At 36.6% G+C, this 13,727-nt stretch overlaps 1 protein-coding gene across 1 annotated transcript in view; it reads right to left on the reverse strand.

Moving 5' to 3' along the window:
- The window catches only part of RANBP17 (RAN binding protein 17), a 431,565-nt gene that overhangs the window by 95,720 nt on the left and 322,118 nt on the right, over positions 1-13,727 (reverse strand). Inside the window, exon 19 of the mRNA XM_050794341.1 lies at positions 5,098-5,201. Within this exon, the coding sequence (XP_050650298.1) occupies positions 5,098-5,201 (104 nt within the window). The remainder of the gene's footprint in view (positions 1-5,097; positions 5,202-13,727) is intronic.

Here is a 13,727-nt window from a genome sequence, read left to right on the forward strand (position 1 = left end):
GGCTCACTTTTGTCATCTATAAAAGGGGCTAATAATGCATTTCTCACAGAAGCGCTGTGACAAATAAATGTGGTAAATTCATGTGAAAATGCCTAGCAGAGCCTGATACACAGTAAATGTTTCATAAATATTTAGTTTTAGAGAAAAAAACCAAAAACTTGACTCTTGAAGAGAAGAGATCGGACTTGTACTCTGGACTCTTAATTAAGCTGTCCTTAGGTTGATGCTTGGGAAGAGAAAAAGAAAACCCATGAACAGATGCTAGAATGTTGGAACAAAGAGCACAAATAAACATAATTACAAAACAAGGGGGTGGGATAATTGAGATATACAACTGTGACTTCTAAAGATACTGTTTCATTGCAAATACTCAGCTAGAAAATGGTCTCTGAACTTTTTTTTCTACCAGATTTTCTCTTTACTCACACTTTGGTAATAAATGAAAACCTCTTTAGGAAGGAGTTCAAATTATTATTAAGCAAACAGTGAATCCTGACCCTCATCTTAATGGCTGATTTAATTAATTTAATTTCAAAGTAGCAAATAATAGTTTAACTCTCTGAAGTATCTAGGATTTCTCATCCTCTCCTTTCTTTCTGCCTAAGAGGTGACTCAATATAACTGGATGTTATTTATAGGAATATTCAGTTTCTATACTAACAGTTCACAGAATGATGGTTATCTGAATTTCTGAGTCTTGAAAACTCTGAATTTTTGTTTCTGCTCTATTAAATGACTTACTCCTTTTTTTCCTCATACTCTCACCAGTTCTTGTTTTTCTACAACCAGCTGGCCTCCTTGTAGCTCCCTCATGTAACCTGCCATTTGTTTTTAAATATTTTGACTTTTTATATAGCCTTTTTCCACCACCTGGAGTCTGTTCCTCTCTTTCTCAGCTTTTCACATTCCTGGCAGCCTCCAGAACAAAATACATCTTCTAAGAAGCCTTCTTCAAACTTTTCTATTCTGACTCTTTGGCTTTGCAATCTTTCTACTAAAGTAGGCTTTTTGTTCTATTTTTATTAGGTACACTTACAAGTTTCAGGGTATGCTTCAAAAAATTTTAAGCTTCCACATACACATGAGATATCTACCATTTAAATCTAAATTAGTCAACAAGAACCATGAGTTTTACTTTCTTTGTGTCTAGTATAAGGGGCTCTTGAAATATTTTAGACTATCCTCGTTATACAAAAAGATTAACTTTTATCACAATTTTTTCATGCCTTAAATGATGTCAAATTAATAGAAGTGGTCTATAGGACTCCAATCTATGGACTTTTTTTTTTTTTTAAGTGGCAAAATGTGGCTATGAAATTATATCTATGTATCATTCTAGAAAATGTTACTACAGAGGAAGCATATAATAATGTTCTAAATGAATTCAGCTGAACAGAAAAATTCAGTGTTAATAAGAAATAGCTTTCTTATGCTCAAACAATATATTTTATCTCAAAGCAGCAGATCATATTGTAATAATCTACGTGGATACACAAACAACACTAAAGAGTGTTTTCTTAATAGCCAAAACATATCCAGCCCTGATACTAAAAAGAAAAGCTGTTAACTAAGAGTTCAACCAGCCTACTAAGTAATTTGAGAGTGAGAGGTGATCTTATTGAATTTGAGGAACGGAGGAACTGCAGTTTACCATCTCATTTAAAATAGTGCAAAGAGTTTTATTTTAAAAGTTGCCTTTCTCTTACAGTTGGTCAACACAAGATTGATCTGAAGAATGAGAGGCTCTTGTATTTTTAGTGAGGCTGTTTTGGGGAGTGGGATATGTCTGGGGATCTAACCGTATGGATTCCTTTTTGGATAGTTAGGGAGTAACTGCTGAGTTCTTCAGTCCGCTGCATGGTGAACAGTTGTCTGTGTGCCAAGTGTGAGACGAATGGGCTGGGAAACAGCTGAAACGAGGCTCCTTCCACCCTGACCCCCAAAACAGGGTTTCTAATGGAAAGTCTGACAGACCCTTTACTGTAGTGGCACTACTGGGGGCAGCTATAATATTATCCTCATAATTCTACTATATAATAACAACAAAGAAAAAGAAGGTGAAGGGTCATTGTGCTTTGTCTTTAGAATTAAGATGGCTGTCTTCATCCTTATAGCATACTCTTAATTCTGAAGACACATCTTAATAACCTCTAAATAGTTCCAACAAAAGAGCCGTGTCAGAGGAATGAGCAGGCCCCAAGGTGTTTCAACTGGAGTGTTTTCATCTGCCTTTATTGCTCTATCCCTCTCCAGAATTAAGGCAATAACCTGTGATAAATTATTCAGGAACTGCTACAGGGATCAAAGCAAAATCATTCTGTTAAAGTGCTGTTTGCAACATTTGGCACTTAGTGCGAAAACTTTTAATGTGCGCATGCTGAAAATCAAGGATTTTAAATAATTTAACATTGTGGAGTTTTTACGAAAGGACTAAAGATAGCAGGTTCCTATTTAACTGCTCCTCTTTCTCTGAGAAGTTTTCATTCATTTTCCTTGAAACTGATGATGTCATGACCAAATCAAAAACGATGCATGAGTCAGGGGAGTACTGGACTATATTTTACCATGGACACAATTATAGGGGGAAACATATGTTTTGAAAGAATACTCTAAAGCTAGGATTTGTCAGAGTATTTTTTCCTCTTCCCCTTTACTTTGAAGAGAAAAACCCAAGACAAAATTTCAATGTTTTCTTTAATTTTGTTAAGAGTAAGTAAGAAAATAAAGCTACAAATTCAAGACTTTTGCTGCATTTCCTCCCCTCACAACTATATTTCAATTTGGCAACACACGTCCTTAATGTTTAAGTTTATCCTGAAATCTGCATTTGAAAATATCTATAAATAGGGAGTTAGAGAATCCTGGTAAGAGTTGCAAATTAAATGAATTTGGCAGTCCTGCGGCATTTTCATAGAGATATTTTAACAGCATCACCTCCTGTGGATTGGAATACTAAATACTTTATTGAAGAACAAAACAGAAATGTTTTTATCTCTAGTACTTGCAGAATGAAGTACCTGAAAGCACTTTTGCACGTATTATTTATTCATCATGATAGAAAAATAGCCTTAACCTAATAAATTACATTTAAAAGCATTTAGTGCAAAAGTTTTGTTTATGATAAAGCAACAGATTTAGTTTTTTATCAGTAGCTTAAAGCACCAAGTTTTCTTTATACAAATTAGACAGATGGTGCTTACAGTAGAATTTACTAAAGGTCTGTCACAACAAATGCAGCCAAGCTGCATATTTAATCACTGCAGAATCTTGTCTACCTGCAGCTGCCAACTGCTAATCCAATTTCCCTGATAAATGTGGCAAGAGACACGATCAGCAATAAAGAGCATCTAACTCCATTTTCCTGCAGGGCGTCTTTTGATGAACATTTAGGACGGAAGCACGGAGTGCACTGTGTGGCCTTGGTTCGTGGCAGCTGCATGCATTCTGAGGCAGAGTTCTCAGGTTACTCACTTAATTCTGCCACTATCATTACGTTGCTATTGATCTCAGTAGCTGTTGCCTACACAGCATTACTCTAGATGAAGCTGAATCAGGCAGTTATCATGCATCAAACTTGCTCAAAAGCCTGGAGATTTCCCTTTAATTACTTGTGATTTTATTTGCAAATACCGTTAAAGTGTAATCAAGCAGTCACTTTCCAGGGTCGTTAAGAACTTGCTGGTTTAGGGATATATCACTGGAACTCCATTAAAAATGACTCTAGGAAGATGGTTTCTATCAAACTAGATGGGATTACAACAAAATGGTCTTGGAATATAATGAAATCTTCAGATGAGACAGATGTAATTTTTATAAAGATGATGTTTTTCAACTTCTCTGCTTCTTTTTGATAAAGGGCAGAAATAGCAACCTAAAAGCTGCAAAGATTTTGTTGGTCACTGAAAATATTTGGAAGACATCTAAAAGATACAGCTAACCTGAGTGGAAACTCTGCTGACGAATTTCAGGAAGAGTATAAACACAAAGAGAATCTGTAAGATCCTTTTTTTGGTTTTAAAATTCTGTAACTATAGCATGCTGATAAACATTAATTTCAAAAATTCTTTTAAATTAGGAGGTATAGCATTTGGCTGATTATTTTTTGGTAGAAGAATTACGTAAAGATAATTATCAAAGGCCATCATTTTTCTATTTGGCTTCTTACTGCTAGTTCTTTTTTTTTTTTTTGTGAAGAGATGTTATGCAAAAGATGGTTAATATTTCTAACATATTTCAAATAACTATGAAATATATGACTCAATTATCACCAACAAAGGTGTCTACATTCTCTGGAGTGCATTTATTAGTCTGTTAAAGATAATAATCATTGTCAATTTATTTAATATTGCCCTGATACATTGTAATTTCAGAAGATACTATTTCTATTTAGCAGAGCTTGTGCTTCCCATCCCCCACCTTAAAATATGGGGCTGTTTTGTCATAGACAGCTTGCTACACTTAAGGATTTTACTAATAAAACATAATGTTGTCTTAGATATTATGACTGTTGCCACAGCTGAACTGACTTGTCAAATCAATCCTAATATGGCTCCCACAGGCACATAAAAACCTTATTTAGCTATCAGTTATCCTAATCACTTTGTTCCGTTTAAGAATGCAATACTTCAAGACCAGTTCCTATTTATACATATATGCCTAGCCATTTAATAAAGTCTTGATTTATATAAATTCTTGTTTAAAAAAAATTTAGAGACATAGTGTTTTAGTATGTGTATGTTTGTGCATTCCTCTATATAGATATGTTGAAACATAACAGTGCAGGACAGATGAGGGAATAGGGGTGTTTAAAGTGGTGTACCCACAAGAAATATCCTATTAAAGATAGTAACTGCCAGAGGAGACAAATCTATGTCATCTAATCATGAACTGACTGTCCAAAACTATTTGCTGACCTCAAAGTTCATTTGTATAAGAAACTAGAAAAATGCTTAAATAAAAGTAAAAATTAAAGACATGCAATTGGGAAAGCAGGTCTGAGGAGGCAAAGACACACACAGATATGCAAAGCCCTTTTCTGGATCTAGATATCCTAGAAAAAACAAAGCTGTCATTCCTCATATTTGGAAACAAACCTACCTTTACGTCTTCTTGTTTAAAGTTGTTGTTGAATATTTGTAATACTGTTTCAAAAGCAACTGTAAGAGGTAGCATGAAATTCTCAAATTCATCCTCATCTTCGCCTATCAGAGAAACAAAAGGGTCACTATGGTTTAAAATGCATAGAATTGTACATTGTCCTCAGCATTGAGTGCTTCATTTAGGCTTAGAAATATTCCCGAGAAGGGGTCAGCCTGCATTCACATCCATGCCACATTTTGTACTTTTGCTCACTGAATATTCTGGTGTTTTGCCTTCTCTTTTGCACCAAATGAAATAGCAGAATTACTTACCAGTCATTTTTTTCCCCTGGTTCTTTAGGGGATCTAACAGACTCATGCCCCAGGCATCTCAGTCCTTTAGCTCCTAGGGCCCCTAGAGCTTCTCTAATGCCTCAAGGAAGGCCACTTTCAAAGCCTCAGAGATGCAGTGTTTTTTTCCCCTTCTCTTTGGGTGCCAAGGCCCTAAAGGCTCATAGACTCAGGTGCCCAGATAGCTCTAAGTTATTATTCTCTTTTATTTATGTTCTTTTTAATTAATTTATTAAATAAATGGCAGGGAAACTTTTATCTGCCAAAAAGGATGGGGTCCTTATGGGTCATTTGGATTTTAAATACATTCTTCATGGGTACATTTCTTCTTACACTAAGCTTCCTTTTTTTTTTTTTTTTTTTTTTTTTAAACAGAGAAGCGGGAAAAGAGACAATTCCTATTAACTTTTTACTTTAAAGGTAGACTGAAGTTTCCTCAAGGATTCTGTCAAAGCAGAATCTTCACTTCACACGTGGATATGCACAATTGATAATTTATATAGTATCCTTTTTCAAAAGGGGTTTCTTTTAAATGAGAGATTGAATCCACTCATTCGTCCTAAGTCACAGGGAGCTATGAGCTGCACTCTACTTAAGAAACAGGCAGAGAAAGATTAAGTGTCTTGCTTAAGGTGGAATACTTAGTTGGAGGTGGAACGACATGGTTCAGACCGCCTAATTTCTACGCTATTAGTAGAGTTTTTAAATAGAGTATGAGAGAGGAAATGAGCTCTCAGAGAAGGTCCTCAAAGTTTGGTCCTTGACCTAGCAGCATCGACATCACTTGTGAACTTGTTAGATGTAAATGCCCAGGTTCCATCCCAATCCACTTAATCAGAAACTCTGGGGGTGGGTCCCAGCAATTTTGTTTTAATAGGCCCTCCAGATGATTCAGATGCCTGTGAATGTTTGAAAAACACTGGCCTATAGTCGTCGTTCAGACAAAGAAACGGAGGTCCTGGCAGGATCAAGATCCTTTGACTCTTAAGGAATGGCTGATCTGGCTGACTCTGATCTTCTGTGATTTATCTCTTTCCTTCAATTTCACATTGTTTCAGGAGTACAACAGAATCGGGGACTTAGCTTTGTTACAAACAGATGCCAAAAGGCTAACTAATCTTTACTGGTGTGCTGTTCTAAACGAAGGTCAGTGTCCTGAGTGAAGAGTAAGGCAGACCAAATTAGAATCTCTTCTCTGTCAACTGGCTATGCGACCAAGTGACTCCTCTTCTCTGTTAACTGGTGACAACACAGACCCATACAGATGTTATTTTTCAAGGCCTAGGTGAAATAATATCTTTCCCAATGTCTAAGCTAAGCTTTCCTAACTCCCAATCAAGTTATCTCCCTTCTCCCTTTGGATTCCCATAGCATTTTGCCTGGCTCTTAACCATCGTACCAGTCTGCCTTGAATTGCAGATATTTAAGCGCATATCTAATAATAGCAATAACAATACTACCTACATTATACCACAACTACCATTTGATCAGGGTTACTGTGGGAACTAAATGAGATAAAATTTATAAAGTATACATGTGAATTATCAGCTCTACTAGCTTACGCTGATAGTATCTTCAGATTAGCTTCTACAGCGCTGAGACTGTACCTTTGTGTTTCTCAGTGAAGGAGAATGATGTAGAGCTCTGCAGTAAACAGGCCCAGGTGTCTGACTCCACCGTATATTATTTAACTTCGGATATTTTACTAATTACTCTGAGTCTCAGTTTCTTAATCTATAAAATAAGTATAAAAATACTTATCTTCGAGGGTCACTGTGAAGATTAAATGTTATAATATATGGAAAATAGAAGACGCTCAATAAATAGTAATGGTGGTACTAGTATTATAGTATTAGCACAGAATAGAGCCTGGCATTATTAGGGAAATACTGTGTTTAGATAAAAAGTAATTTCTCAATAAAGGTGAATTTTAGAACGTCTTTATTTTCTTAACACCTGACATAGAATAATACAATAAATAATTGAAATATACATTATCAAATCCTAAATACATAAAATATATGTACATTATACTTAAGCCATGTAATCTTACTCTTCTAAGATAAAGTATTTTCTAAACATGGAATTATTAATGAGAACAGTGGAAATTATCACTGCAGGCAGATGACGGTGCTCTAAAGAATGGATGCTTTGAAATCACAAAGTTTATCTAAGCTTAGCTGGAGCACTGGTGAATGCTTATAATCCTGCCTACTTGGGAGCTGGGGTAGGAGGACCCCTTGGGTCCAGGACTTTGAGACCAACCTGGGCAACACAGTGAGATCTCATCTCTTAAAAAAAAGAAAAAAATTTTATCTAAGCTTGAATCCTGGCTCTGCTACTATTAGCTGTCTGGTTTTGGGTAAAGTCACTTCACTCATCAAAGCCTTAGTGTGCTCACCTGTAATTAAGAGACATAATATTTACTTCATAAAGTTAGCCATGAGAATTAAGTAAATGACAAAACATCTGTAACCGCCCCCCCGCCCCCCACCTTGCTCAGTGTCTGGTACTTAATAAGTGACAGCCATTAGCACTATTGTTGTCTTGAGTCTAACATGGACTTAGAGAGGTGATTATGGTAATCAAGAAAAGTATAACTGCAAGATTGCCAGCCCAGTGCCCTTCCTTTGGGAACAAAGTTTTCCAAGGTAAGGATGCTTATTCAGAACAAAGACAAATTCAGACTTTTAACATTTCAACTCCTAACTTAATATTCTGAGCTACAGATAAAAAAAACTTCCTGATTCCATCTCTTTCTCCATTCAAATTTTAAAGCAAACAGGGATACCACGAGCACAAGAGACAAGCTACCAAAATGTGCAGGGAGAAGTCAAGGAGCAAATACTATAAACGCAGTAATGTGAGCAGCAATTCTGCTTAACTCTCACTTCCTCAGAGAGGCCTTCCCTGACCACTCTATCTAAAGTGCTACCCACAGTTCCCCTCCCCCCACATCACTTTCCAACCCCATAACCTGCTTTACTTTTCTTATGGGACTTACTACACTGGCTATTCATTGACATATTTATTCATTTGTTGTTTATCCTCTGTATTAGGATGTAAGTTCCTTGGGAAGGAACTTGTTCTATTTCCATCATAGAGGATCCCCAGTGCCTTGAATGGGGTCTGGCACTCAAGAAATATTTGTGGAGTGACTGAATAACACTGTTATTCCTTGAGTTCTTATGCAGGCAATGGATTTGGTACTTTATTTGCTTAAAAAACACTTATGTGGCTCTTACTGTTTTCAAAGTACTGTTGCAAGTCATTAATGGTCAGAACAATCTCATGAAGTTGTATGATTTTCTTCGTTTTACATGTGAACAGAGAGACTCAAAGGAATTAGGTAGCCTGCCCAACATCCTCCAGCCGGTAATGTCAGGCAGGATTCCCAACCACGTCTGCTTTACTCCCAAGCTCATGCTTTTCCAGGTCTCTGGTAAGGTGGAAGACATCAGAGATGGGGACTAATGTTATTGTCACAGAATCCTGAATTTGGAGCTGCATGAAGTCAGAAGAGAGTGAAGATCAGCCAGCTTAGTTCTGGTGAGGAAAATGGAATTCCTAGACAATCACTTGGGTTTAAAGTAGGCAAATATAAGACACTGGTGCATTATACTATAAAAATGTTTACTGTTTTAGTTAGCACCGTTCCTGCTCTTGCAACGTGATATGCTGTGCCATCAAAGCTGGAGAACTGGATATTTTTGTTTATATCATGCAAACAACTTTATACAACATTACTATTAAAGACTTTTTCTAATCTGTATTACCATACAGGTATCATTTACTATTTCTGATGCAAAAGGAGAAAACATGAGCTCACTCTCTTACAACTTCACATTCAAGTACGTAGTCATATATTTAGTGTTCCAAATGTATATATGATTATTTTATGAATAATAATTGAAGCTGTTAGTTTTTTTCTTAATAAGACAAAGGTCCAGAAACCAATATGATTTGAAGGTAAAGTGCCAATTTATAGATTAATATTTTCATTGCCATCAGGAAAAGTAAATGTGAACATAACATTGTAAGTTCCCAGTCATGCATAGATAAAAATTGTAAATTTCTTAGTTTTTAGGTGAAACCCAAAGCTAATCACCTCCACTGTGCCTCTGAGAATATGTTTAAACAGAAAGTTATTCATTTTGTAAGTTCTAAACATTTTGTTTCCTTCAGAGACATCACATTAAAATATAAGAGTAACTGTTTAAGTATGTTGGCTGACAGATACTTTATTTGTAGGACATTTCATTTATTATTTTGTACAATTTAAAACCTCCATCGGTGGAAATGTAAAATGGTACAACCAATGTAATATGGTGTAGTCACTGTGGAAAAGAGTTTGGCAGTTACTCAAAAAATTTGAGTTGCCAGTTGACTCATCAATTTCACTTCTAGGTATTTACCCAAGAAAACTGAATACACATGTCCACACAAAAAGTTGTACGCAAATGCTCACAGCTGTATTATTTCATAATAACCAAAGGTAGAAAAAAACTCAAATGTTCATCAACTGATGAGTGGCTAAACAAAATGTGGTACATCCACTATGGAATATTATTCAGCCATAAAAAGGAACAAAGTATTAATACATGTCAAAACATGAATGCGCCTTGAAAATATGCTAAGTGAAAGAGGCCAGATACAGAGGCCACAAATTGTATGATTCCATTTATATTAATGCCCAGAATAGGCAAATCCATAGAGACAGAAAACAGATTAGTGGTTTCTAGGGTTTGGGGGAGGGGAGAAGAGGAGCGATTACTTAATGGTACAGGGTTTCTTGGGGATGATGAAAATGTTGCAGAATTAGATAATGGTTATGGCTGCACAATTTTATGAATATTCTGAATATACTAAATACCAGTGAATTATGTACTTTACAAAAGTGAATTTTATGGCATATGAATCTAAAACAATAACACCAACAACAAAAATCTGGGTTTGCTCCCCCTCCGAAGTGTATACAAAACAGTGAAACTTCTCATTTCCTTAAATTTGAATGCAAACAGCAGCTGGATTACTGGGGAGTTGGGGGAAGTGGGCAAGGAGAAGTAATAGAAATGATATGGTAACTGTAAATGATGGTAGCCAACAGTTACTGAGGATTTACTGTATAAGTACTGTGTGAAACACTGGCAATTGTGATAAACCACTATGGCAGGTAGAATACAGAATAATTACCCTCTCAAAGACATCCATTCTAATTCTTGGAACCTGTGAATATATTAGGTTATATGATAAAGGGAAATTAAGGTTGCTAATAAACTGACTTTAAAACAGAAAAGTATTCTGGATTACCCAGGTGGGTCCAATGTAATCACAAGAGTCCTTAACAGTGGAAAAGAGAAGCAGAAGTCGGAGAACCACAAAGATGGCAGCATGGGAAGGATTCGGCCTGACGCTGATGGAGAAAGGGAGGCCATGAGCCAAGGAAAGCAGGTGGTCTCCAGAAGCCGCAAAAGGCAAAAGAACAGATTCTTCCTTAGACCCCTGCTGACACCTTGATTTTAGCTCACTGAGACCCATTTGGACATCTGACCTCTAGGATTATAAAATAATACATTAGTATTGTTTAAGCTACTTCCTTGTGGTAATCTGTTACAGCAATAATAACAGAAAACCAATATAGTCAGTAAAGGTCAGGTTTATTGCCAACCACCCCATCCCCCATTTTCATCTGAAATACAACCTGGGGCACATAGCATCTAATTAAATTCATACAAAGTGCAAATCACTGACTAGAAACCAAAATGCATTTCAAAGTTAATACCAATTAATGTGACACCCAATTTCTTTCCCCCTTTCTAATCACTCCAATGTGCATGGCTTATATACAAGACATATTTAATTTATTTTTCTAGGATTCAATTAGAATGTTTTATATTTCCATCCAAGAATCACATCCAACACTTTTGCAAGAAAGTAGGTATAATGAAGCTCTGGTCCAAATTAAGGAAAATTAAGAGGAGAGATAAACAAGGAGATACAGGCACAGGGCGAAGAAAACAGTCCATTCGAAACCAAGTAACAATGGGCGATCTCATAAGAGTTGGTGACTTGCAGGTCTAGGCCCAGATCATCTGCTATTTCCCAATGTTTCATTAAGATACCACTTCTAAGTTATATTACAGTAAAACTTGGAGAAATGTGCTTAACTGGTCCCTGAAACTTGGGCCACAGTTTGGTTTTCATTTCAGTTTCCCTCTAAATTGCCTAGGAGTTCTAGCTAGTTTTGAAATGACTTCTGGCTTCAGGCAGGGCAGGATATTTTGGTATGTGTTGGGAAGTGTCATCAGATCTCGCTTCCACAGGAAAATAGCTCCAAATATTGAGGGCAGAGTAGATGGCATTAAGAGCACCAAACTTGCCTCATTTTGAGGTCCCAGCAGCAGTCAATGCTTCTTCTAATAGTGCACTCAACAAACGTTTCTTAATATTTTCTAAGAGCTTGCTTTGTGATAGGAATTGCTCTAGGCCCTTTTGTATATCTTTCTTATTAAAACCACATGATAACTCTTCTATGTAGTTTTCTCATTTAACAGATGAGAAAACTGAGGTGCCTTTAATTCGTCCCCCTAGGGAACCAGAGTGTTTATTTTAGTTCCCAGAAAAAAAAATACACTGCCCACTGCAGACTACAGCTACCCATTTTCAAAGAATCCCACCCTAAAAGTCTCATCCATGAAACACTTCATTCCCTGGGGTGCTCTGGACTGTCTAGTCTCAAAACCAGGTAAGTTATTAAAACTGGATCTGGACTTAATGGGCTTTCTGCCTACAGGGCCAGCTAATTAGTCTTAATTATCTCATTATAGATTTTAAGTATTTCCAGCTGCTTCTTTACCCCTTACTGCCCACTCCCTCATCCCCTATGTCTATTTTTCAGATAATCTCTGCCAAGTCATGGACACAGTTGATACACTGATGTATTCTTCCGATCTATTAGCTATTTCTGATCAAGCCCCTCACTTGCTAAGCCTCCTGAGATACCCACCTCTGTGTTCCTTTATCCATGAGAAGAAATACGCTTTGGCCAATCATTGGACATAAGAACAAATTTTAAAAACCACATTGGATTTTCACTGACCATCAAACTGTAATATAGCACAAACAATAAACATGCATCTATCTGTTTATTTCATAGAAGCTTAGGAAGTAATCCTCTCTCCTTTTCTTTCACTGCCTGCAAGCCCCAAATCAATCATTCGGACCAAATAGTTCAAATAAAAATGAAGGAAAAAGTTTTATTTCTTAATTGGTTGGCAAGGTAAAAGATGAAGTAATAGTTTAGTAAAAGTGGATGAAAATATACGGTCAGAGGGCTACTACTTACATGACTGACCTTGGGCAGGTCATTTAATCTCTCTGAATCTCAGTTTTCTTTTTTTTTGAGATGGAGTCTCGCTCTGTTGCCCAGGCTGGAGTACAGTGGTGGGATCTCGGCTCACTGCAAGCTCCGCCTCAAGGGTTCACACCATTCTCCTGCCTCAGCCTCCCAAGTAGCTGGGACTACAGGTGCCCACCACCACGCCCAGCTAATTTTTTTTGTATTTTTAGCAGAGACAGGGTTTCACCATGTCAGCCAGGATGGTCTCGATCTCCTGACCTCGTGATCTGCCCACCTCGGCCTCCCAAAGTGCTGGGATTACAGGCGTGAGCCACTGCGCCCGGCCTCTGAACCTCAGTTTTCTAACAGATAAACAATGGAATAATACCTATTTAATGTGGGCAGTTGTAAGGATCAAAAAGGATAAATGCCTGTTAAAGTGGTTTATAAACTATATATTTTTTAAAATGTTAACTATTATTAATAAAGAAAAGGAAAAATTTCCTTCCTCTGTGTTTTTACTTTTATCTTTAGTAGCTATTTCTAGAATACTCTTCCTTTGTTATTCAAGTCATTCGTTATTTAAAATTTCTTAAATTTAAGCTAGTGATATCTTCAGATGCCAATTACCTCTTATAAGACAAAACATATGGATACTGTGCTACCCTCACCCCTAAAGATAGAACTCTTTACATCCATAAACATCATTTTAATATTAGTATCCCCCTAGTAATTAAAAATATGGCTGCTTCTTAGAGTTTAAATACCTGAGGAATGCATTGCTCACTCAAATCCTATCCATGTGCTTCTCCTCTAAGTAGTACAACATAAGATGCAATCATGACATGTCCAAGGAAAATCAACCATGGTGACACTGAGCACTTTCAAATTTGCGGCTGGTAAAAACTGAATTTGCAAATAATAATTTCGGTCCTTCACAAAATGAAAAGTGTTGTTAT

The sequence above is a fragment of the Macaca thibetana genome, chromosome 6 (assembly GCF_024542745.1).
Source record: "Macaca thibetana thibetana isolate TM-01 chromosome 6, ASM2454274v1, whole genome shotgun sequence".
NCBI lineage: Eukaryota > Metazoa > Chordata > Mammalia > Primates > Cercopithecidae > Macaca > Macaca thibetana.